This window comes from Canis aureus, chromosome 38 (assembly GCF_053574225.1).
Source record: "Canis aureus isolate CA01 chromosome 38, VMU_Caureus_v.1.0, whole genome shotgun sequence".
Taxonomy (NCBI): Eukaryota; Metazoa; Chordata; class Mammalia; order Carnivora; family Canidae; genus Canis; species Canis aureus.
Window position 1 is genome coordinate 3731815 of NC_135648.1, and position 25416 is coordinate 3757230.

The window sequence follows — 25416 nt, forward strand, 5'->3', positions numbered from 1 at the left end:
TCGGATACCGAGGAAGTAGGAGTCCCACCAACGGACCTCTGCGTCCGCGCCCGGGCGCGCTTTTCATTACCCAACACCTTCCGCTGCCCTTCTTCTCTTTTGCGCAAAAGCCAACGGGCGCTTCCCGCGCTCGGGACCAAAGACGCCATAGAGCAGGAAGGCGGTCGGGGCCCGGCGGGGAGCGGGCCGCCCCGCGATGCCACCCCAGGTCACCGGGCCCCGGGGCCGCTGCCCCGCAGCCGCCGCCCCGCGCAGCCCCGCGCGCGGCCCTCGGAAACCCCCAGCCCGCAGGCCCCGCGCCCCGCCCCGCCGCGGGCCCGGGACCACCAGCAGCGCCGGCCCGCCCCGAGGGACCCGAGCTCGCGGGCCCCGCCCCCGCCCCCGCCCCTCCCTGTCCCCCTCCCCCGCCCCTCCCCTCCCTGCCCCCCTCCCCCTCCCACCCCCGCGCGCCGAGGGGCGGGGCCTCCCGCGGACCGGCTCCCAGCGCCGCCCCCTATTGGGCCAGGGGACGAGTGACGCGCGAGGCCCCGCCCCCGGCGCCGCCGGCGCTCGCGGCGCTGACGTGGCCCTGACGTGGCCCGGGCGGCGGCGGCTCCTCCCGGCGCGGGCAGCCACTCGTCGCCGCGAGAGAGGGGCGGGGTGGCCGGGGCCGCGTTCCCCGGGCCCGCTCGCGGCCCGCCCCGCCGCCCCGGCCCCCCGGATGAGGGTATATATTCGGAGCGGCCGCGGGACGCCGAGGAGTGGCCGCGCGCAGGCAGCCGGAGCCGGAGCCGGAGCCGGAGCCGGAGCCGGAGCCGGAGCCGGAGCCGCCCCAGGAGGTGAGGGGCCGCCCGCCCGCCCGCCGGGGGACGCGGGGCCCGGGGTCGCCCCGCGCGCGCTTCCCTTTCGCGGAGACGCCGCCGGGGAGCGCGCCCCAGCCGGGGGCGGGATGGGGGTCGCCGAGCGGCTGCGGTGGCCTCACCTGGATGTGGGGGGGCCTCGGGCCCGGCGGGCCGTGCGCCAGCTCGGGGGCCTCGGTGCGGACGTGTCGGCTGCAGCGGCCCGGGCCGTCGGGCCCCGGAGAGGGCGGGGGGCGCCCCTCCGCGGACCCCCTGCGCGGACCCCCTCCGCGGACCCCCTGCGCGGCCCCCCTGTGCGGCCCCCCCTGCGTGGACCCACCTGCGCGGCCCCCCCTGCGCGGCCCCCCCCTCCGCGGACCCTCCTCCGCGGCCCCCCCTGCGCGGCGCGGCGCGGAGCGGTCCGGTCTGCGGGTCCGGGGCTGCACTGGGCGCTGGGGCGGGAGAGGGTGGAGGCCGCGGGTGTCCCCGGGTTCGGGGCGAGAGCACACGTGTCGGAGTCGGGGAGCGTCAGCGGCGCGCAGCCCAAGGACTTGCCGAGCTGGGATCCTCGGGGCGCGGGCCCAGGGGTTTACGGGAAGCCCGAGGCAGTTCCTGTGCCCTCGTTATGGTGAGTTTGGCTCCGTTAGCTGGGATTAGGGAAGACCTCGGCCGTGCTGCCAAAGCATTTATAGGACTCAGGGTGATGGCTCGACTCCAAGGCTGGTTTTCAAAAGTTCAGAGAAGTCGCTTATCAGTTCTGGGGGGCATCCTAGGGGGCAGGAAGGAGGCCAGAAAAGAGTGGATTTCTTTCATGCTGGCGTTTAAATCCCTGCAGAGGTATATTTGATCACCGTGGATGTTTGCCGAATTTGTCATTGTTTTCGATGCAGACGTATGAGGTGATGGGTGTCATCCTTTTGCAGAGCAGATCCTTGACTTTTTTCAGACTTTGCTGCTCAAAATAAAAATCCTCCTCTCAACTCTTGAATTGGTGCGTATTGCGTACCATGAACGCCCACATCCCGACCTCTTACCAGAATTATTGGGGGGGGGGGGTGGTGGAAATGATATTTTTGTGGTCATTATCTGCCTCCAGAAAAATCATAGGTACATCATTCCTGTTCAAAACTCAAGTGTGGTTCTCTTAGGAGCATTTATACTTACGTAGATTAGCACATGTGACCTTGTCGGTCTTTACTGACCACCAAGTGGCCGGGTATCAAAGTTTAACCTGTGCACGGGGGGAAATTTAACCTAAGAGTTGTTATTTGCATGGATCCGTTTTCCCAAGCTTCTGAAGGTGGATGCGTATCTAATGACTTCTTAGGAAAAGATTGATTTGTATCTTTTTTTTTTTTTAAGATTTTATTTATTCATGAAAGATACAAAGAGAGAGACAAAACCTAGGCAGAGGGAGAGCCCAATGTGGACTCCATCCCGGGACTCTGGGGTCATGGCCTGAGCCTAAGGCAGGCGCTCAACGGCTGAGCCACCCAGGCGTCCCGAGATTGACTTGGATCTTAAAATGTTATGATACTGTGTTTGCATATGTGTTTTAGTAGGCAGGAACTCTCTGCTCTTGACTCTCATTTAAGGCTTGTGAGCAAGGCTTTTTTTTTAAGATATTATTTGTTTATTTGAGAGAGATCATGAGTAGGGGGAGAGAAGGGGGAGAAGGAGAAGCACTCTAGGCTGAGCAGGGAGCCCGACACGGGGCTCTATCTGAGGACCATGGGATCATGATCTGAGCCTGAGCGGAAGGCTAACACCCAACCAACTGAACCACCCAGGCGCACCCCGGAAGGCTGGTTTTATTGTCTTCATGAGGAAATGTGTACACAGGGAAGGTGGAATGGTTTGCACAGGGTCACTTGATGGGGAGCGACGAAGAACCAGGACTTCCAATTCTTAAATTTCCTGGTTGCCTGATGATCTTCCTGCTGTAGTGTACTCCTTTAAATCTGGGCAAAAGCAGTAGTATAGGTGAGACCTAGGAAAGGCCCAATTCCCTGGAAAATAGCTCAATAGAAAACTCTGTCTTAACTGTAGTTTTTTTTTTTTTTATTTTTTACATGATGTGTTTTTAAAATAAAAAAATAATGGTATTTCTCTTGAAATCTGTATAAATCGGGCAGCCCCGGTGGCGCAGCGGTTTAGCGCCGTCTGCAGCCCGGGGTGTGGGGGGCCCGGGATCAAGTCCCGCATCGGGTTCCCTGCGTAGTCTGCTTCTCTCTCTGCCTGTGTCTCTGCTTCTCTCTCTCTCTCTCTCTCTAAAATAAATAATAAATAAATAAATAAATAAATAAAAATCTTTTAAAAATCTGTATAAATCAATAGAAACACCTTTTAATGTTCTAATACATGTCCAAAGCTCAGTCTTCTAACTTCTTTGCTTTCTTATCCATTTGCACTTGCCAGGGGATCTCATTTATAACCTAATGTCACGTATGCTGATGACCTTGAAAGTTGTACCTTTAGCTCTGGTATCAACTCTGAACTTTAGACTACTACATTCTGCTGTCTCATCAGCAGTTCTATTTGGATGTCTGATAGGCACCTCCAGTTTAGCATGTCCAAAAGTGAGGTGTTGATTCCCCCACTCTCCTGGCATATTCCTGAACCTGCTCCTGTCCTGGTGTTTCCCCACCTCAATAAATGGCACCACCACTTGAAGTCCTCTTTGCTTGATTCTTATCTTTCTGTCTCCACATTCCATCCCATTCATTATCTAATCCTGTAGGATTAGGATCCACATCCACCACCACTCTAAGCCAGCATCTTCTCATCTAGGGTACTGCAGTAGTTCCCTAACTGCTGTCTGCTTGTTTCCACGTTTGCCTTTGTTAACAGAGTTTTTTTTCCCCACGCAACAAAGGAATGAGCCCTCTGAAACTTAAGACCATGAAGCTCCCCTGCTCCAAATTCCCCAATGGCTTCCCAAACCCCAGAGTCTTTAACTTTGACCAAAAGGCCTACTTGATCTGCTCAATGTCCCCCCCTCAGTTACAGTCACTCGGGCGTAGTCCCTGTGCTCCAGCTGCATTGACCTTACACGTTTGTGTGTCAGGACTGCTGTCCGTAGAATGTTTCTGAGACCCTGACTTGCTTGCTCTTTCTTCATTTGGATGGCTTGTCAAATGTCTCAGAGGCCCCACCTGACCACCCCATTTAAAATATCTACCATCCCCCCATTGTGCTTTCACCACTTAGCCTACTTTCTTCTCCAACCTGACATTTTATGCGTTTGCCTGTCTCGTACTGGAATGTGGGCATGCGCGTTGTTGCTTTGTGCGTTGCTGTGTCTGTGTCCCCTACATCAGCGCCTGGCAGACAGTAAGGGCTCATTAAATACTAAATGAAATAATGGCACACGAAAGTTAAATAATGTTCCTTCATAAATTGTCTATTGACGTATCTTTGCATGTGGAAAGGAAACTGAGTAGTAACCTGTTGGCATGAGTGAGGTTGTGGGCTCTCACCTGTCTTTGAAGGAAGTAGCAGCACTCAAACCAGTTCAGCTTCATCTAAGGCCACCTGCCACCCATTTCCCAGCACTATGCTTTGTTCCTTGAATATCTTTATTTACCTGAACCACTGTTGATGCCGTTCCCACTGACTGGGTTTTCTTTTACTTCTGCCTTTCACAAACTTCTTTTCATCCTCCAGTGCCTAACTCAGGTAGTAGGTCTCATGTTCTAGGGGCTATAACTCAGTGGTCTGAAGGCCAAATTTCACTTTTATGTTAGTAGCTGGTAACATTTATAGAGAGCTTTTTTTATGTGTCAGGTACTGTCTTAAATGCTTTTCATTTTACTTCATTAATCCTCTTAACTTTAGAGATGAGTACTGTTTTTATCTTCATTGTACAGATGAGAAAAATTGAGGCACAGAAGGGTTAAGTAACTTGTTCAAGGTCACAAATTTAGGAGAGAGTGGAGCTGGAGTCCGATGCTGGCTTCCTTCAGCTCTCCTGCCTCTCTTAAATGAGATGTTAGGTTGAATTCTTGGTATTTTCTCTGCTTATGAGAGTGATTGTCTGATGGAAAGATCATAGGCATAGGTTTATCAGGTTTATCTGAATTAAAATTCCTGTTTTTCTGTCAATTAGGTATGTAGTGTTGAGCAAATTACTGAATCCTTTTGAGTCTCATTTGCTTACTGGTTGTAATTTCACGTATGCCTCTGAACCTGATGAAAAAAATTTTATTGTTCCCATTTTGCAGATGAAATTAACAGAGTTGAAGGTATCAAGGAATAAAGCCAGGAATAAAAGTCTATTCTGTTTGATTCCTAAGCCCATAAAAATCGCTTGAAGCTAGAGTATGTGAGGCAGGCCTTTAAGGGTGAATGGGATTTCAGTAGATAGGAGGGACTAAAGAAGTGCATGGAAGAAAGGACAAGGTTTTGGGTGACAGCAAGGTAGAGCTGTGTCCCACCCTGATAATAAGGTTTCATTTTTGTTTCATATGGATGCCTTAATTTCATTAGGAATCATTGGTAACTCTTCAAGTGCATTTTATAAGTAGTACCATTCATTTCACGCTTGAAGCATTATATCCCTGAAATAAATCTAAATAACAAGCCAAAAATAAAAGTTGGAAATATAACACGTTGAATCTTATGTAGGGCTCATCTAATTTGAAGTTGATTTTATAAGAAGAATCATGAAGCCAGTCTATCACTTCAGTTTTAGAGGGCACCTGATTAAAAGAAAAAAATTGCAGAAGCTATGTGCCTGTCTCTATTGTATGATAATACCTTTCCTGAATTTATTTTTGAGTGGACAGTAGTTAAAATTATTTCTGATTTGGATCAATATGCCCAATACCAAGTAAAAATAATAATGCACCTTATTTTATTCTTAAAGATCCTATTTATTTATTTTAGAGAGAGGCAGAGATACTGAGAGAGAGCCCAAGAAGAGAAGAGAGGGAGAAGCAGGCTCCCTGGGGCTCAATCCCAGGACCCTGGGATCATGACCTGAGCTGAAGGCGGACACCCAACTGACTGAGCCACCCAGATGCCCTTAGTAATGCATTTTAAAATGAAGTATTTACTCATTCTGTGAGGTTTCCCACCTGCCTATCCTGTGCATTTTCTCTCTTTTTCCATTCTGTTGGCTTGTGAACTCATTTCTGCAAAGTGAGTCAGATGTAAGAATATCAATTGTGTCTATATTAGTGAATAAGGTATAAACAATGTACTCTCACTGCTCCCCCTCTTACACACACACGTGTACACACACAGACACTCCATATCCCCCACGCCCCACAGTCTTCCTCCTCAGAGGCAGTATAGCATAACAGTTAAGAAAGAGCATAACTGGGGCAGCCCTGGTGGTGCAGCGGTTTAGCGCCATCTGCAGCCCGGGGTGTGATCCTGGAGACCTGGGATCGAGTCCCACATCGGGCTCCCTGCATGGAGCCTGCTTCTCCCTCTGCCTGTGTCTCTGCCTCTCTCTTCGCTCTCTCTGAATGAATAAATAAATAAATCTTTTTTTTTTTTTTTTTTAAAGAGCATAACTGGAAGAGTCAGGTTGTTAGGGTTTGACTCCAGGCTGTTATACTTTATTAGTTCGGGACCTTGGGCAAGTTCTCTGTGGCGCAGTATTGTCCTCTGTCAAGCCATCCCAGTAACAGATCCTTAGCATTGTTTTGAGAATTAAACGAACCAGTATCTGTAAAGCACTTAGAATTGTACTGTGTAATATATAAGTGATACGCCAGTGATAGGTGTTGTCATTGCTACCTCAGGGAACAGATGTAGATTCCCTTGACCTGAGTTTGGAAATGGTGTTTGATGTTTAGTAGTCCTGATGCGACAGATACTTTTATTCTGCTTTACTGGTAGGTGAGGCACAGAGAACTCCAGAATATTGCTCCACACCACCATGTCTGTTACCCACCACTGTTCTTAACGGTAGGAGATAGCACATTTTTGGTACCTTTCTTTTCTTTTCCTGTCCTTCAGGTCGAAGCAGTTATAATGCGGTTAAGATTCTTTACAACGACCCTCAGATTTCTCCCTTTCCCACTCACTTATTTCCTTTGCCACTAATGTGGTTCAGATCTTTGGCTGTTCGTACCTGCAGTTGTCTTTTTTTTTTTTTTTTTAATTAATTTATTTATTCGTGAGAGACACAGAGAGAGAGGCAGAGGGAGAAGCAGGCTCCCTGTGGGGACCTCAGTATGGGACTCGATCCCAGGATCCAGGGATCAAGCACTGAGCTGAAGGCAAATGCTCAACCACTGAGCCACCCAGACATCCCGGGTACCTGCTGTTGTCCTTGAATTTGTTTTCCTGGTTCTAGTTGTCTCTCCTTACGATCTGTTTTATGCTGTTGCTCTCTCATCTCTCCAGAGCATGGTGACATAGCCCAGTTGAGTAATCCATTGGCTTATATTATTCTGTTAGGTCTGAATTCCTTTGCTTGGTTTCGTCTTTATGGTTTCGTCCTACCCTGCATCACGTCCCATCATGCTACAGAAAACTTCAGCTTTCCTACTGCTCTCTGTCACACATGGCTACTCTGCTGGTTTTCTGATCTTTTCTGTGTGATCTGCTCAACCCTTGAGGCACAGCTCCATCATGGTTCCTTTGTGAACTCTTTCTGGACAACGCCTACCTTCTCTTGCATTCATCTATAGTAGGCAAGTAGATTAAATATTTCCTCTTTCTCTTATTTTTTAATAGTATGCAGTTTAACATTTTGCTGTATTACATCTTGTCTGTTGATTGTTGTGTGTGAATCGCTTGCCTCTTTAGGTTTCAATTTTTAGTAAAGATATGTTTTTATTGCTTTTTTTTTTAATACATTTTTATTTATTTATGATAGTCACACAGAGAGAGGGAGAGAGAGGCAGAGACACAGGCAGAGGGAGAAGCAGGCTCCATGCACCAGGAGCCCGATGTGGGACTCAATCCCGGGTCTCCAGGATCGTGCCCTGGGCCAAAGGCAGGCACCAAGCCGCTGCGCCACCCAGGGATCCCCTTTATTGCTTTTCTATAGAAGTTGCTTGTTAAAGTGTATTTTTCATGATTATAGGTGATCCTATCTTCTTGAATTTTGTTTTCTACTGATTGCAACGGAATCATTTCCATCATTAGCACTAGAAGGTGAACAGTTATTACTGAGAAGTGAGGTGTTCTTCCAGTGGTAGGTAGCTCATGGTCAGAGGAGTACTACAGAGGTAGTACAGGAGCCCTGGAATTAGACCGCCTGGTGGGCTCACATCCCAGCTCCACCAGCTGCCTGGTTGTGTTGCCTCTCTGTGCCGGAGTCTTCCTCAGTGGTAAAGGAATAGAAGTAATAGTACCTATGTCATAGAATTGGTGAAAATTAAATGAGATCTTGTAGGTAAAATTCTTAGTTCAGTGCCTGGTCTATAATGCTAATGAGTCTTGTCTTACAAGTTTATTTTTTTAATTTTTATTTATTTTTATTGATTTTTAATTTCTGGTATATTTAACTTATGGTGTTATATTAGTTTCAGGAGTACAGTATGGTAATTCAGCAATTCCGTATGGTCATCTATTTCACCCATTCCCCCTACATCCCCTCCCCTTTGGAAACCATCAGTTTCTCTCTACTTAAGAAAGAGTGTTTCTTGGTTTCTCTCTCTCTCTCTCTCTCTCTCTCTCTTTTTTACTGTTTTTGTTTCTTAATTTCCACATGAGTGAAATCATGTATTTGTCTTTCTCTGGTTGGCTTGTTTCACTTAGTATAATATTCTCTAGCTCTATCCGTGTTGTTAGAAATGGCAAGATTTCGTTCTTTTTGATGGCTGAGTAATATTTCATTGTGTACACACACACACACACACACACACCACATCTTTATCCTTCCATCAGTTGATGGACACTTGCTTCCATAATTTGGCTATTGTAAATAATGTTGTAATAAACATAAGAGTCCATGTATCCCCTTCAAATTAGTGTTTTGGTTTTCTCTGGGCAAATGCCCAGTAGTGTAATTGCTGGATCATAGGGTAGTCCTATTTTTAACTTTTTGAGGAACCTCCAGAGAGTCTTCCTCAGTGGCTGCATCAGTTTGTATTTCCACCAGCAGTGCATGAGGGTTCTCCTCATCCTCACCAGCACCTGTTGTTTCTTGTGTTTTCTATTTTAGCCATTCTGACAGGTATGAGGTGATATCTCATTGTAATTTTGATTTACATTTCCCTCATGATGAGTGATGTTGAGCATCTTTTCATGTGTCTCTTGGCCATCTGGATGTCTTCTTTGGAGAAACATCTGTTTATGTCTTTACAATGGGGTCCCTTAACAAATCTTGTGAGGGAAAGGCAGAAACTAATTTCCCTATATCAGGTTTTTTTAAATGCACTTATTTGTAGTTGGAAAAGCTCCTCAGGTTTTGAGGTGGGGTTTGACCTGCTGTTGATTGCTTTTTTCCTTCAGGTTTACAGGTGCAGAGTTTACACCTCTGTTTTCACAAAGCTTGGCTACCAGAGCATTATGAATGTTAACGATCTCAAACTCAGGTTGTCCAAAGCTGGACAGGAACACCTGCTACAGTTCTGGAATGAGCTGGATGAAGCCCAGCAGGTAGAACTTTATGCAGAGCTCCAGGCCATGAACTTTGAGGAGCTGAACTTCTTTTTCCGGAAGGCCATTGAAGATTTTAACCAGTCCTCTCAGCAAGAAAAGATGGATGCACGAATGGAACCTGTCCCTCGAGAGGTGTTGGGCAGTGCCACCAGGGACCAGGACCAGCTGCAAGCCTGGGAGAGTGAAGGTACTGAGCATGGAATGTTCATTTTAAAGTTTGTCCTGAGATAGACCGGAGGTATCAAAGTAGCTGGATCACATAATGATGATTTGGACTCTCCTTGTACCTTAAACCAGTGACTGATTAAAAGTGTTCGATTATGTTGCCACAACTTCTGCAGCATCTCCCCTTCAAGCCCCCATGTGCTGTTTACATTTCTGTTCCCTGTTCAGGGCTCTTCTCATTCAAGTCTTAATGTGCCTCTAGTCTCTTTCCTTGCTCGTTTCCACACTTCTACGAGATTGCCCACCCCGAAGCACAAGTTCAGTGATCCTGTTTATGCTGCTTCATGGAAAAACCTTCCCTGGCCTGTATTTCCAATCTGGTCTCCTCTATTTCCTTCCACTCCTACTGCCCCACACATTTTAGCGGGACCAAATAATTCACCTTTCTCTGAATGTCCTGTCTTTGCTGCCTTCGCTCATGCTTATCCTTAGCTCGGACTGGCCTTTGCCCCATCTCTGGTCAGCTGGAGCACCTCAAAAGGCAGTCTCCTGGTTGTGCTGTGCAGCGGCTCTGCCGTGTGGGGAACATACACTCATTTATTTAAGATTCTTTGATCATGACCTTTCAGTGTCCGAGGTTGGAGTTTGGAATGCTTTACCTCCATTCTTTCTTAGAATAAGAGTTGTTTGTGTCTCTTCATCATTACATTGTAGACTCCTGAAGAGCAGCCCATGTCCCCCTTTGTTGTGTGTGTCCCAGGGGATTTAGAACCAGGTTTTACAGTTATAAGTTGGTTGATAAATGTTTGTTGAGTTGCCCCAATGTTTTTTTTCTCTAAAGAATACTATAACATCTGTCCCCAGTTCTAATGAGTGCCTTTTGAGAATGGCGGAATAGATCAAATGTACCTTTTCTGGTGGAATTAAGAGCTGTGGTTTTTATAACTCACTAGTTCTCTCTAAGTAAAAGTGACTGAATATTGCAATTCAGGCCCTTGTTTGTACGTGCTCCTTTTCAAATCTGGACCTCACATCCTCAACCGTGGAATGAACAGATCTGACTAGTACTTTTTTTTTTTTCCTTTGTCAAAAATGTTACTTTCTTGCAAAAATAATTTCACTATAACAGAAGCACTACAAAGAAATTGCCCTTAATCTAATAAAATGTTTTTATTTGTTCACATTACCACTTATTATTTCATTATATATATATTTACTCATATAAATGTGTAATAAGAGTATTAATAGATACAATCTTGTACTCTATCTTTGTATCACACTCTTGCTATTTTTATTGTGTCTTTCATTCTTTGGCTTTCCTTGTCCCCACAGAAAAAGACAGATAATTGCCATTTTCAACCTTCTGTCTTCCTTTCCATGTCTTTCTCTGGGCATATTGGTTTACTGATTTTCCAACTGGTTCTTTGAGAGAACCCTAAGGGTTCCACTGCTGGGGAGACTGTCTCATGTAGGGAGGGAGAACGATACTAAACATCTCGGTCTCTAACTCCCATCTTCCACTACAGGAGCAGTTGTAGTTTGACATGATTTAGGTATTTGATCTTTACGTGAGGTTTTATTTAAAAGGGCTTGAAGATTAAAAAATATCTAAAATAATTAGATGATCTTTAGAAAGTGCCCTTTTAGATCTCAAGTGTTTAGTAGAGGAGAGGCTAATCTAGGTTCTTAGAATAGGGCTCTGCCACTAACTGTGAGAGAGTGACTTCCAGATGGATCCTTCTGAGTAGAGAGCTGTGATGATAACTCTGACCCTTACTTACTATGGACTCATTAACCCACCCCTCCATCCCTGGGTTTCAAAAAGGCTACTACAACAGCATGAAAGTCACACAGGGCCCTTCATACCCTCAGGTATCCAGGCTGCCTGTATTTCTCTTTGTGATGTTATGCCAGCGAATCTTCGAATAGAATCTTACAGGAAAAAAAAAAAAAAAAAAAAGAATCTTACAGAAAGCCAAAGCTTTGACCTTGTGTAGTGGGGATCATGAGCAACAGTGAAAACCTCCTATAATTTGAGTTGTCGTCGTCGTCGTCTTCTTCTTCTTCTTCTTCTTCTTCTTCTTCTTCTTCTTCTTCTTCTTCTTTTTAGATTTTATTTATCTGAGAGAGAGAGAGAGAGATTGTGCGCACGCATGAGTGAGGTGAGGAGCAGAGGGAGAAGCAGACCAGCCCGCTGAGCAGGGAGCCCAACTTGGGGCTTGATCCCAGGACCCTGGGATCATGACCTGAATCTAAGGCAGATGCCCAACCGACTGAGCCCCTCAGGCGCTCCTTGAGTCTTTATGACCCTTTTGTTGGAATTTGGAACTAGTCTACTTTTATGACTTTTCATTTAAACTGAAATCCGGAACTGTTACAACCAAGTATACCACAAGAAAGTACAAAACAAACTTCCTTTTGGCTTATTGTCAAGGAGGAGATTTTTATTTGTGGCTTAAACAGTAGGGATGAAGGAGACTTTGTAACTTTTCATTCACTTAGCCAGAGACTTCCTTATGTGCAAATTCTTAACAAAATGAAGTTTTTGCAGTAAGTTATCAAGGGGAAGAGATTGCTATTGTGAAGATTCTAGTTGTTATTGTATCTCAGATAGGAGGAAGAGCCTGGCAGTTGCATCTAAGGCAGTGCCCCCTGCATCCCCCTCCTCAAGATGGGGGAAATGAAAGCATTGTGCAGTATTTTCAGAATGTATGGTGGCTATTGACGCTAAAATGGACATTTTCATGCATAGGTTGGAAAATTATTTCTGAAGGATAAACACATAAATGACCATTGTGCTCCTTGTTAAAGAATCTTATCTTCTTCTCTCTCTCTCTTTTTTTTTTTTTTTTTTTTTTTAAGATTTTATTTTTAAGTAATCTCTACACCCAATGTGAAGCTCAAGTTTACAACCCTGAGATCAGGAGTTGTATGCTTTACTGACTGAGCCAGCCAGGCACCCCTTTAATTCTTTTATTTCTCTTAAAAGATTATTTATTTTTTTAGGAGGGAGATAGTGCATGTGCGTGCGTGCAGGGGGTAAAGGGAGGGGCAAAGGGAGAGAATCTCAAACAGACTCTGTGCCCAGCATAGAGCCTGCCGCTGGGCTCTATCCCAAGACCCTAAGATTGTGACCTGAGCCAAAATCAAGAGTCCCATGCTCAACTGACTGAGCCACCCAGGTGCCCCTAATTTAATTCTTAATGTGTTCTGGCCAGTTGCAGAAAATGGGATGTAGGGGAACAACTGAAAAATTCTATCTTACGAAGCTGAGATCTAGAGAGAGAAGTAATCAGCAGCTTCTATGAGAATATCATTTTAGTGAAGATATTCACACTGGGGGAACGCCTGGGTGGCTCAGGTTGTGATCCCAAGGTCCTGGAATCAAGTTCTGCATCAAGCTCCCTGCAGGGAGCCTGCTTCTCCCTCTGCCTGTGTCTTTGCCTCTCTCTGTGTCTCTCATGAATAAATAAATAAAATCTTAAAAAAAAAAAGATACTCATATTGGGAAAATGTATTTGCTTAATAAAAAAACCTGTCTTTATCAAAGAAATGCATGCTTATACTGAACATAAAACCATCTTCCAGTTTTATAATAACATTAATATCCAGTATTAGCTTCTTTTGCCTGTGACACATTTATAAAATTAATCTGAATGGTGCCTCTCTACCATATAGCGTTGTAAAAAAGGAAGTGGATTGTTTATTAAAAGCATTCATAACATTATCTTCTCTATATTTTCTGGAATATAGTATACTAATATTTTTAATAGATTTGTTTTATTTTAAAAGTAACGTACTTATTTTAGAAAAATTGGAAGAATAGGGCAGCCCCGGTGGCACAGCGGTTTACTGCCGCCTGCAGCCCGGGGTGTGATCCTGGAGACCTGGGATCGAGTCCCACATCAGGCTTCCCTGCATGGAGCCTGCTTCTTCCTCTGCCTATGTCTCTGCCTCTCTCTCTCTCTCTGAATAAATAAATAAATCTTTTTAAAAAAAAAAAAAGAAAAATTGGAAAAATAACTAAAAATTATAAAGGAAAAAGTATGAATCTCTGCCATCCCACATTCCAGAGAGATAAATACTCACTGATAATATTTTATAATATTTTCTTATATCCACACACACTGGGATTATGGTTGCTGTATAATTTCGTAGCCTACTTACAAATTTGTTAGGAAAAGTTTCAAGAATATTTTGAATCAAATCTTTTGAGATGAAAACAGTATAATGAATCCCACATATGTATCACCTTGTTAAATATCAAAGTTTTGTTACTTTTGATTCACCTGTCCCTCTTTTTCTTTGCTGTAGTACTTGAAGACAAATCTCAAGCATCATGTTATTTTTAGATCTCCTTATGGAGATGAGTATTCATCTCTACATATATGGATATTTCCTTACTACTCACAATACTATTATTATAACTCATGAAATTCACAATAATTCTCCAGTACCTAAAACTGGTTCAAATAGTGATTTCCCTTAGGGTCTGCTTTTTGTACTTGACATTTTTGGGAAATACTTAATCTATTAAATAATAGTTTTACCTGTACAATATGATTAAAAGTTAAAGACTTAAAATATCTTCTCTGACTAACTTTCTTGGATTGTCTTCCTTTATTTCCACTAGTTTAATCGCTGGTTTACCTGCCTCAGTGCCCTGGGGGTGCTGACAGTTTAAATGGAAAGTTCTGGCAGTGCTGTACTTCGAACGCACCTGTGCCCTCCTCCTTGTTTCGGGCACATGCCCAAGTCCAAGTGTATGAGAGGCCCTAGTCCAAGCAGGAAGTTATCCAGGAAGCATTTGACCTATTTCAGGCCACTGTGAACTCTTCTCTTTGTTTCTTATAAGTGTTATCAGGAAAAGTTCTCAGACTCTTTTGGGCCTATGACACATGACTCTCCAAGGAGAGCAACGTACTCTAGCCCTGGCAACTGCTCACTCTGGCTTCATTTTTATTTTTATTTTTTTTAACTCCTGTATTTGATCTGTATGAAAGCTATTAACTGTCCTCAAATGGAAGGATGGAAAGGGTGATAACAGTGCTGTACTTTCCTGTTTCCCCCTCCTTCCCCCATATTTCTGCAGAAGAAGTTTTAGGGTAGGAGAAGCTCATACTTTCCTAATTGACACATAGGTTAAGTACATGTATAATTAACATTTTTCAGATAGGTGCAGTGCTGCCCATATAAAATTTGTGTTACAACAAATACAGTTTAAAATTAAGTATTATTGCCATATAGCCAAACAGCTTGCTGACTTTTATTGGCCCACTTAATTTCAAGCAGTATTTTATCTGTCATTGTAAGACAGATACTAATTAATGTGTTACACACTTTTTAAACATTGCCATTTTATTATAGTGACACGGATGAGGTGGGTGAGTGCTTCAGCCAAGGAACACACAGTCTGATCTTGTTAACATCTGTAGCTGCATTTAGTTCTTGAAATGCAGTGGGCCTTGATTCTCTAGGGACTGCTTTTTTTCCTCATGTTTTTCTCTGTCTGCTCACAAGTGAGATATGTAAGCAGGAAGAGGTCAATGCAGAAACCTTTTTTATTGTAAATCCACATGGATCGTGTTATAACTCATTGTAATAGTTGAGATTAGATGGGGATGAGATGTAAATGTAGATCTGCCTGCAGTTGGGCACCCATAGGCCTAATCTCCATGCTTCTCTTAGGATGTAGTGATTGGATGGGTCATCAGGTCCATAGATGGGAAAAAAACTGAGGAAAGTATGGCAGACAGGGGCTTAGGAAACATATGTTTGCATAAAGAATGAGACCACCCTGAGCTGCTGGTTTGAGAGCTTGTTTCCAAAACTGAAAAATTTGGAAAACTGGAATGAAGCTGTGGTTTAGGGAACTGATCCAAGGAAGGGAAAAGTTTATACAGTGATCTTGTGATAACTGGTTGGAACCTATGGAAAGCACTGGTTGGTGTTGGGTGGCCATTTAGAGCCGGAACACCGAGCTGGCTCTGGGAGTGGGCTCTTACCTTCTCCGGGTAATGTGGGAAATCATTGACTTTTGGACAGAAGGTAAAAGAAGGAGGTCAGAAAGGATGACTAGAGCTACATTAACAGTGAAACAACTTTTTTTTTTTTTAAGATTTTATTTATTTATTCATAGAGACAGAGAGAGAGAGAGAGAGAGAGAGAATGAGAGGCAGAGGCACAGGAAGAGGGAGAAGCAGGCTCCATGCAGGGAGCCCGACATGGGACTCGATCCAGGGTCTCCAGGATCACGCCCTGGGCTGCAGGCGGCGCTAAACCGCTGCGCCACTGGGGCTGCCCACAGTGAAACAACTTAAAACACATGTGCTCAGTGAAGAAAGTGAATAATACAAAGAGAACAAAGGCCTCTGTGTCCAGAATATTTATCTGGGACTTTTTTCTTTTTTTGAAGATGTTTAGAAATATTTCTGATTCTAACACCTTTGGTGTCCAAGAGTTCAGACAGACCAGAGTTATTTATCTGCAGTTCTGAAGCAGTGCAAAGACTGTTTTGTAGCAAAACCGAACTTGAACAGACATGAAACTGTTGATGAACTTCATTTATCCCACAATGAGATTGCAGGAGATAACATATAATATTGTACTGTACTATAGTCGTTTTCTTAATTTTGAAGAGTTTTGCCTTCTGAAATCTGATCCATGGGGTTATGTATGGAATTATGGACCTACCTGTATTTTATTAAAATAATGCTTTTTGGGCTGATGACAGCAGAATTAAACTTAACTCCCTAGAAGCCATAGTTTCTTTGATAACTCAGGGAATAACCAAATGTAAGACAGTTTTCGAAACTGCCCTATATCCTGCTCCCTTCAGAATGTTTCATTTCTTCTTAGTCTTTGTTACATGGTGGTTATGGTGTTTACTTAAGGGGGATGCAGATCTGGAAGGCTGTTAGAAATTTCAGTGTTTGGCAGGTTTTGGAGAATGTGGACTGTACCCTGCAGCTTTTCCTTGTAGGGTGGTAGGTAGGATAGATTTAAAAAAAAAAAAAAAAAAAAAAAAAGGTAGCACAATCTCTCACAAATTCAGTGGAAAAGAGAAGAAGGGCAGGAAAGAAATAGGAAGGAAAGTTTATAGCCCTAAAACCTATGGTGCTGTGATGTATCTGTTCAGTGTTTGGGTGTAAAGAGAGGCTGCAGGAGGCTGTACAGTGCATGGCAGGTGGGCCTGGAGTGAGTTTCTGATCCTCACTCATATTTACTAGCGCTGTGACCTAGGGTAAGATCTGCAACTTCTCTGAGCCTATTATCTCTAAAATGGGGGAAATTATACCTTCCTCTTTGATTATAGTTACAAATTTGGGGTCTGTTTTCACACTCTGATAAGGCACAGTGAAATGCTGCGGAGAAAATAACAAAGTTCTGGTTCTAGGCAGGAAGAAAGAGAAAAATTAGATCTCAGGGAGCAAAGCTTAGCCTTGTATCAAAGGTGAAAATTATGGAATACCTCATGTGCTTTTAAATTTTTTGGTAGCTGGATAGTTGCTGGATCATGTCCTTGGGCTGTGCTTACTGACTCCTGAGGATAGATTGTAGAATTAGGACTAGAGAGATTCTGATTTTATCATGCCTTTAGAGTATTTCTTTAAGTGCTCAATGTACTAGCACATTAACTTTAGGAAAGTCTAACACATCAAAAACATAAAGCACAAAGTTGGTAAATTAAGCAAACCCTCATTACCTAAGGATATAACAAATAATAACAATGGATACTGGCCACCAGTCCCCCCTCAGGGCTAGCATACAGTTCTGGACAGTGGCAAGCATTGTTCATAGCATGCCTGAGAATTTCAAAAAAAACAAGAACAAATCCTGTCAACTGTTGCTTGATCTCATCTGGCATTTTCCAGCTTTCTAGCTTTCCAAGAACCCAGTTCCCATGTTGCCTCTCCCCGCAAGGCACTCTGCCTTGTGATGCTAAGCTGATCCAGCTTTGCATGAGGAGGTGGCTCTTAGAAATGGTCTATGGCAAAATTTTTTTTTTACAAAAATTCCAGACTGAGAGCCTCTGTTTTTTAATAATATTTAGTTTCAGTTGTTTGCATTTGGATCTTAAATCCATCCTGAATTATTTTGATTCAGAGAATAGTATTTTGTTTCAAGCATTATGTTTGGTTATTACTTACTGCTGAGTATTCAACTGATAGGCTTCCTGGCAATGTAAATAAATCATCCACAAAAAGACTCTGAGTTTCACATTCTTGTGAGCTGGGATTGATGGCTCTTTGGCAAAAACAAAGCAAAACAAAAAAAACCCCTGCATTTTAATCCATTCTATTGATATATAATTACATACAATAAATGCACTAGTTTTATGACTTTTTGCCATATTTATACACTCACATAACTACCACCCCAATCAAGATGCTGAGCATTTCCATCACCACACAAAGCCGCCTCATGCCCTGCCCTTCTGCAGCAGGTCCCCGAAGCCTTTTCAGCTGAATTGACTTCAAACCCTTCAAACCCAGGTGTCCTGACTTCAGAGCCTGGCTTCTTGACCACTGTACTGCACTGCTTTCCTGAGGGTTTTACCTCTTTTCATTCACTGGATGGTAGCTTGTCTAGCCTATTTTTGTGCTTGTTGACTAATTGTGTGTCACTGATGGATTTACAGGTAATTCAGTAACATATCATTTATCTGGAAGTCCAAGTGTCTTCCATTCCATTATCTTTCTCTTGACACACCACATCTAATAAGTAGACAGGCACTTGTAAGATGTTTGTAACATCTGTCAGCCTTTGCCTTCTAACATTATCAGAAAAAAAAATTATTCATTAAAGCATATGACTCACTGGTGTTTGGTTATTAAATAAATTTCATTTTTACTAGTAAGGATGTTTTTATTAACAAGGTAGTTATCCATGATTGCATGTGGGTTTCTTGTTCTTTATGCCTTATGCAGATAGGGTGACTCTTTGCTGCTAGTTTTTGTGTGTGTAATCCTAAAATGTCGAATTATGGAGGTTTTGTAATACAAGTGTTTTCTTTTCTAGGACTTTTTCAGATTTCTCAGAACAAAGTGGCAGTTCTTCTTCTGGCTGGCGGGCAGGGGACAAGACTCGGTGTTGCATATCCCAAGGGGATGTATGATGTTGGTTTGCCATCTCATAAGACGCTTTTTCAGATTCAGGCGGAGCGTATCCTGAAGCTTCAGCAGTTAGCTGAAAAATATCACGGCAACAAATGTGTTATTCCATGGTAAGATATGCCTCATTGTGGGAGAGCATCTAAACATATATCAGTCTATAATATTCAAAATGCATGTATACTTTATTCATAAGCAGACATATTTCCTGTTACTAATAATTTTCCCAGGAGGTGTAATTTACTATATATGTTAAAAGTAATCTGTATTACAGCTAGATAAATAATCACTTGATGGTCTTAATATACAATATATATTCACTTCAGACTTCTGCACCCCTACCTCAGTACTTTTGGGGATTCATTGGGTTCTCTCAGCATAGAAACTTTATACTGAGTGTTAGTTTGTCTATGTATGAATTTCTTTTCTTTTCTTTTTTTTTTTTTTAAAGACTATTTATTCATGAGAGACACAGAGAGAGAGGCAGAGACATAGGAAGAGAGAGAAGCAGGCTCCCTGCAGGGAACCCGGTGTGGGACTTGATCTCAGGTCTCCAGGATTACGCCCTGGGCCGAAGGCAGACGCTCAACCTCTGAGTCACCCAGGCGTCTCTGTGTATGAATTTCTGATTGAAAATCAGTTTCCCTCTGAAATTGGAAGGTGTCATTCTGTTATTTCTAGCATCACCGTTGAGCAGTCCATTGCTGTTCTGATTCCCAGTCTCCCTCTTTCTCTCTCCCTCTTCCCTTTCTTCCTCTGGCTTTCTCCCTCCTACCTCCCCACCCCACCCCACTCCACCAACATCTAAGGTCTCTTTTTTATCTTTGGCATCTGAAATTTCATGACTCCGTGAAAGAAGCTATTTATAGTCACTGCTCTGGGCACTCGGGGAGTTCACAGAGTCTGGAAACTCTTGTCCTGAAGTGCCAGCCAGGTTATCTAGCTCTCCCTATACCCCACCCTTCCCTCATACACCAGCTGAAAGTCCTGCTGATCTCTGCTGAGAATCTCCCGGCTCTGCTAGCATGCTGTGTTCTCAGGGCCTAGCTCGGCAAATGTTGGTGTCCTGAGCACCAAGAGATTATGGGAAGTTCTGCTTTGTTTTTAAAAAGTTTTTGATTTAGTTCTTAAATCTTTTTTCCCAGAGCAGCTTTGGAAATTATGTTTGGAGGGAGAAACCAGCTGTGAGTTTGAGATCCCTCAAGTCCCTAAGCTTGTATTTTAGCCCTCTGTGACCAACGGAAGCTCTGCTCATTTCTTTGTTCTGCCTGGTCCAAGCCCAGAGTCCTTGCCACTAGCCTGTATCCCAGATGAGCAGATACCCCCAGGAAAAGGCAGCTGCATATCTTTAGCTCCTCTTTGAAAGATTCCCACTGTCTTGAATCTTAGTTCCAACCCATGTTCTTTCTATAGCTCTCTGATGCCTTTAAAAATAGGCTTTTTGTAAATTTCCCAGCTTTGCTAGCTCTTCTCAACATGAGTATTGGCCGGCAATAAAGTAATTTTTTCATCTTGATTCCTTTGGGGATGTTTAAGGGACATCTGTGTTCTAAGGAGCCAATATTCTCCTTACAGCCCTGGCTCCCACTATGGTGTTGAATTTTCTTCTCACTTTTTCTTCACAAGTCAGAATCTCTGTGCTTTTCTTTTGCAGAGCTGTTTAGACACCTCTTTATACTCAGAGTTCAAAATACCCAGGATAACTTATTAAATAGATACTTAGTATGTTGGGAAATTATACTATTTTCTTTCTTTATTCATTCAACATATATTGAATAGCTACTTCTAGGTGCTGGGGATGTATCAGCAACCAAAACAGACAAAAATCCCTACTTATATGTGGCTTACATTCTAGTAGGGGCAAAAGCTACTACAGTTACTAATTATGGATTTAGATAGAGTTTTTGACTCCTTTGCCATACTGATATGGTTTGGATTTTTGTGAGAACAGATAGTATATTTATACTTTTAAGACTTTAAATGGAAGGTGAGCAGAGCCCAGATTACATTTCAAAACCTTAGTAAAAAGAGCTATGAGAGTTCATTAGAATAGATTACGTTTACCTTTTCTCCCTAGCTATTTAGAATGGGAGTTTTAAATTTAGAATACACTTTTCACAGAGTTCTGAAATGTTTGTTTAAGCCAGTTTATAGGCTCTCTGTTGCAGCAGGTATGTTTATATTGTTACATAGATGTATTTCATATGTAGGATTGATGAAGTTACTGGAAAAGGGGCACTTGGGTAGCCAGGAAGAGGATGAAGGAAGTCAGAACAAAGAGGCAGTGCGTTCAATGATTGTTTTTCACCTAGAAAATAGACAAGATTGGATTTTGCCCTAATTTATGGAGCACTATTGCTTAGAAGATGTACTTTTCTCTTGCAAGGTACATAATGACCAGTGGCAGAACAATGGAGTCTACAAAGGAATTCTTCACAAAGCACAAGTACTTTGGTTTACAAAAAGAGAATGTAATCTTTTTTCAGCAGGGAATGCTGCCCGCCATGAGTTTTGATGGGAAAATTATTTTGGAAGAGAAGAACAAAGTTTCTATGGCTCCAGGTTTGTAACCATGCTTATTTAAAGGGTGACTGACTAGAAATGGTAGTAACATAAATCATTACGCTTTTGGTTTTCTTTCTAATGTGGTGATGTAGATATTAAAAAATTATAATTGAAAGTTTTATTGCAATTTGGCAATGACTTAAACAAATAAAATGCCCATGGGTGAAATGGATACACTTTTATACATTTTTGTGGATGTCTGCCCTTGAGAACAGCTTGAGTAGCATGCGGAGTATCCGTTCTCTTTACCCAGTGTTTTATATCAGCCTGTTTATGGCTACATTACTTCCTGTAGTAAAGATTGGAAACCATTTGCTATTTAATAAACAAGAAACTAAATTATGGTTTATCTGTAGTATTCTCAAACTGTAATAAAACGATGAGAGATATTAAATGTCAAAGAGAAGTAGTGTCAGTAGGCTAAGTGAGAGAATGGGAGGCGCGAAGCTGTTTGCCTGGTATGGTGAGGGCCATGGCCCTGTACGGTTGCAGGTGGTGTGTGCACACTGCAGTGTGTTAAAAGCACCCCTGACATTGGGCAGTGCACTGCCTGTGTAGCTACATGCAGTGACCCTGAGTTCGATCTGAACTCTATAAAAATAACTGTGCTGACAGATTCGTATCTATGTGAATGTTTGGAGGAAAGGCTGACAGGAGATAAATAATAGTGTTAACAGTGGTAGTCTCAAGATACAGGCTTTTATTTCATCTAAAGTCTTTTTTTTCTTTTTCTATTTCTTTTTCATAAATGGAAGACTTTACTGTTTTTTGCTTTGTTTTTGTGGAGTTTACAATTTTTTAAGCTGTGCCTGAGGGTGTTGATGGATGAAGTACATTAAATCACACTAAAAATAGATGGGACAAGAAGAGGCTTTTACCTGTATTTATTTTAAATCTGACCTTCATATTAATCTGGTTTCCTAACATATTATTTGGTATAAAATGCTCATGTATTTTTATTTCTGAAATGGGTGAGATTGTCAGTGTTGGGACTATAAACACACAGCTAGCTTGAACCATACAAATATTAATAAAACTTGAAATGTTATGAAATAATCATTGCTTGAAAAAGAACTTTATATTTCATAATGTATTGCAGGTGAAATTGTTAAAAAGGCTGAGTTAAAAAGAAAAATACGGTCTTTGGGTTGCCTGGTCCTACATTAATAATGTTATTCTCTCGATACTTAACACTGAGTTACTTTCAAAGTCATGTAGTATAATTTTTGAAACCTGAATTCTTCCTTATGGGTATTTACTTCTCTTGGCACTGTGATGTAAAACTGCTTTTCGGAGATCTTCACCCCACTTTGGTAACATTAATCCTGGTAAACCAGTTTTGGGTTACAGTGGGTTTTGGTGTACTACTAATGGGCTATTTTATTTCCCAGATGGGAATGGTGGTCTTTATAGGGCTCTTGCAGCCCAGAATATTGTGGAGGACATGGAGCAGAGAGGCATTTGGAGCATTCATGTCTATTGTGTTGACAACATTCTAGTAAAAGTGGCAGACCCACGGTTCATTGGATTTTGCATTCAGAAAGGAGCAGACTGCGGTGCAAAGGTAATGCCTTTCTTAACTGTAGTGAGGCCATCACTGGATTTGCTCTGTCAGTGTATACATTCCAGGACTCGAACTAGAATTATTAGGGTGATTTGAATATTTTAGAACCATTTATCTTTCTAAAGTAACTAAACCGCCCCCTACTTACTGTTAAATTGGCAGCTTGATTCTAGAAATAATGTTGTATACTTGTCCATCACAAGTAAGAGTTTAAAAATATATATGGATGGGGCACCTGGGTGGCTCCCACAGCTGAGTGTCCTATTCTTGATTTTAGCTCAGGTCATAATCTCAGGGTTGTGAGATCAAGCCCCGTGTCAGCCTCTGTGCTTAGTGGGAAGCCAGAGCGAACACAAGCAGGAAGGAGAGGGAGAAAAAGGCTCCTTGTGGAGTGCCTGATGAAGCGCTCAGTCTCAGGACTCCAGGACCATGACCTGAGCCAAAGGCAGATGCTTAACCAACTGAGCCACCCAGGTGCCCCAAATAAGTAAAATCTTAAAAAAAAAAAAGTGGGGGTGATTTTTAAGTACCTTGGAAAGTGAATGATTATCACTAGGCCAGGGATGGATTCTTTAATATCAAGTTGTATTTGATCAGATTAACCCACCTAGGACACAGTTACTGGAGTAGGAGGTAAAGGAAATATGTAGGGAACAGCAGATTGAGACTTTAGTGAGGTGTTTGACAAGCCACCTCATGGTAGTCTTATTATTATTTTAAAAGATTTTATTTATTCGTGAGGGACACACAGAGAGAGGCAGAGACACAGGCAGAGGGAGAAGCAGGCTCCCTGTGGGGAGCTTGATGTGGGAGTTGATCCCAAGACCCCAGGATCGCGACCTGAGCCGAAGGCCGATGCTTAACCATTGAGCCACCAGGTGCCCTCATGATAGTCTTATGATTAAAATGGAAATGTGGGGATCCCTGGGTGGCTCAGCAGTTTAGCGCCTGCCTTTGGCCCAGGGCGCGATCCTGGAGTCCCGGGATTGAGTCCTGCATTGGGCTCCTGGCATGGAGCCTGCATCTCCCTCTGCCTGTGTCTCTGCTCTTTCTCTTTCTGTGTCTATCATGAATAAATAAATTTTTAAAAAATCTTAAAAAAAAAAAGATGGAAATGTGCAGATAAAGGCAGTGAAGGAGATTGATAACTGATCACAAACATACTGATAGGAAGATAGGAAGATAGAAGGAGGTCTGTAATGCCTTATAACAAGACTGTCCTTGGTCTAATTCTTTTCCCTCCCTCTTTTTTAGTTGCATAGATGATGATGTGGGAGACTTGCCTTTATGGTAGCTAACAAAACATATAGTGTATCTAGGAATAAAAGTGAAAACACCTTGGAAGATTTAAACATATTAATATGAATATTACTTTTCTGGAAATCTGTAAAACTATCAATTCTTACCAGATTAATGATAACACAATTTTGGTCAAAGCCCCAGTGAGACTGTTTTGGGGACACTTAGCAAAATGATTGTAAAGTTTAGAAAAAACATGTAAAGGTGGCCAGGAAAATGCCGAGAAGAGATGATAAGGAAGGAAGACGGAGACAGTCTACCAGGTACTAAACTGGGTTGTAAATAAAAAAATTAGGAGTGTTGTACAGAAACCAGAATAGAATGACAGATTAATGGAACAGAATAAATCAGTCAGAAATAAGTCCATGTATATATAAGCGTGCACTATATAAAAACATGGCATTTAAGATTGATGGGGGAAAGAAAGAGATAACTGGCTCAAAATAAAGTAAAATCTCTCCTTCAAAGCTCATACCAAAATCAATTTCAAATGGATTACAAAATTAAATATAAAAAACCCATAAAGATGTTAAAAGAAAATTGAGAATAATTTTACCTTATTGACATGAAGGGAAGACCTTTCTGCCAAGAGCAAAAACCTTATAATACAGGCTTCTGACAAAAACAAATTCGACTAGATATAAATTTGAAATATTTGGATTTAAAAAGAAGAACTGCTATAAAATACCATAGCCTTGGTTGGAGATTTTCTATTACAAAGATGTCATTTCTCTTAAAATTAATCTGTAAATCTGCTAACTCTTAGAAGCTGAAGTTTTAAATTTGTCAGTGCATGTTTTGTGAGGTTAAGCTGGTAGACCTAATAAGATTCTTCTGGATTCTGAGAACATAAAAGTTGGTTTGGTTATTTAAGACCTCATTCTATTCTAATAGTCTATCAGTATCTGTACTGTATTGTAAATAGGTATTAAATAGTAACAGAGCATTGTAAATAGCTACCATGCTTTAAAAAAAAAAAAAAACAAAAAACACACCAGACTGTATTTCTGACTTTGCTCCGCTTGGTGTCACTCTTTGTTTGAAAAAAGAATATTAAATGTTACTGCTCTGAGCTTCAAATCCATTTAAATTCTATATGATCAGAGTGATGAACCTAGAAGGAACCCTGGCAATCATCTGGTCACCCCTTCAGTCTCAGAAATGAGCACCCTAAGTTCTAGGTCTAAGTGAGTTCCATTCCAGGCTCAAGGTCCTTCATCACATTAACAGAAGCACATTAACTAAAGCCAACTCCTGGCTTTAGTATTCTATCACATTATAAAACCAAACTCTTTAGATTGATTATGTTTTTGCTGACAGCTTA

At 42.4% G+C, this 25416-nt stretch overlaps 1 protein-coding gene across 4 annotated transcripts in view; it reads left to right on the forward strand.

Moving 5' to 3' along the window:
* The first annotated feature begins 608 nt into the window (after window positions 1-608).
* UAP1 (UDP-N-acetylglucosamine pyrophosphorylase 1) overlaps window positions 609-25416 on the forward strand; it is a 38253-nt gene continuing 13445 nt past the window's right edge. For 2 of the 4 annotated variants that reach the window (XM_077886926.1, XM_077886928.1), the window contains exons 1-4: window positions 9237-9573; window positions 18573-18777; window positions 21051-21226; window positions 22621-22793. In XM_077886926.1, coding sequence (XP_077743052.1) covers window positions 9294-9573; window positions 18573-18777; window positions 21051-21226; window positions 22621-22793 — 834 coding nt within the window. In that variant the 5' untranslated portion in view covers window positions 9237-9293. Of the gene's footprint in view, window positions 819-1320; window positions 1447-9236; window positions 9574-18572; window positions 18778-21050; window positions 21227-22620; window positions 22794-25416 lie in introns of those variants that run through there. The other 2 variants (XM_077886930.1, XM_077886927.1) reach the window with 2 other exon arrangements.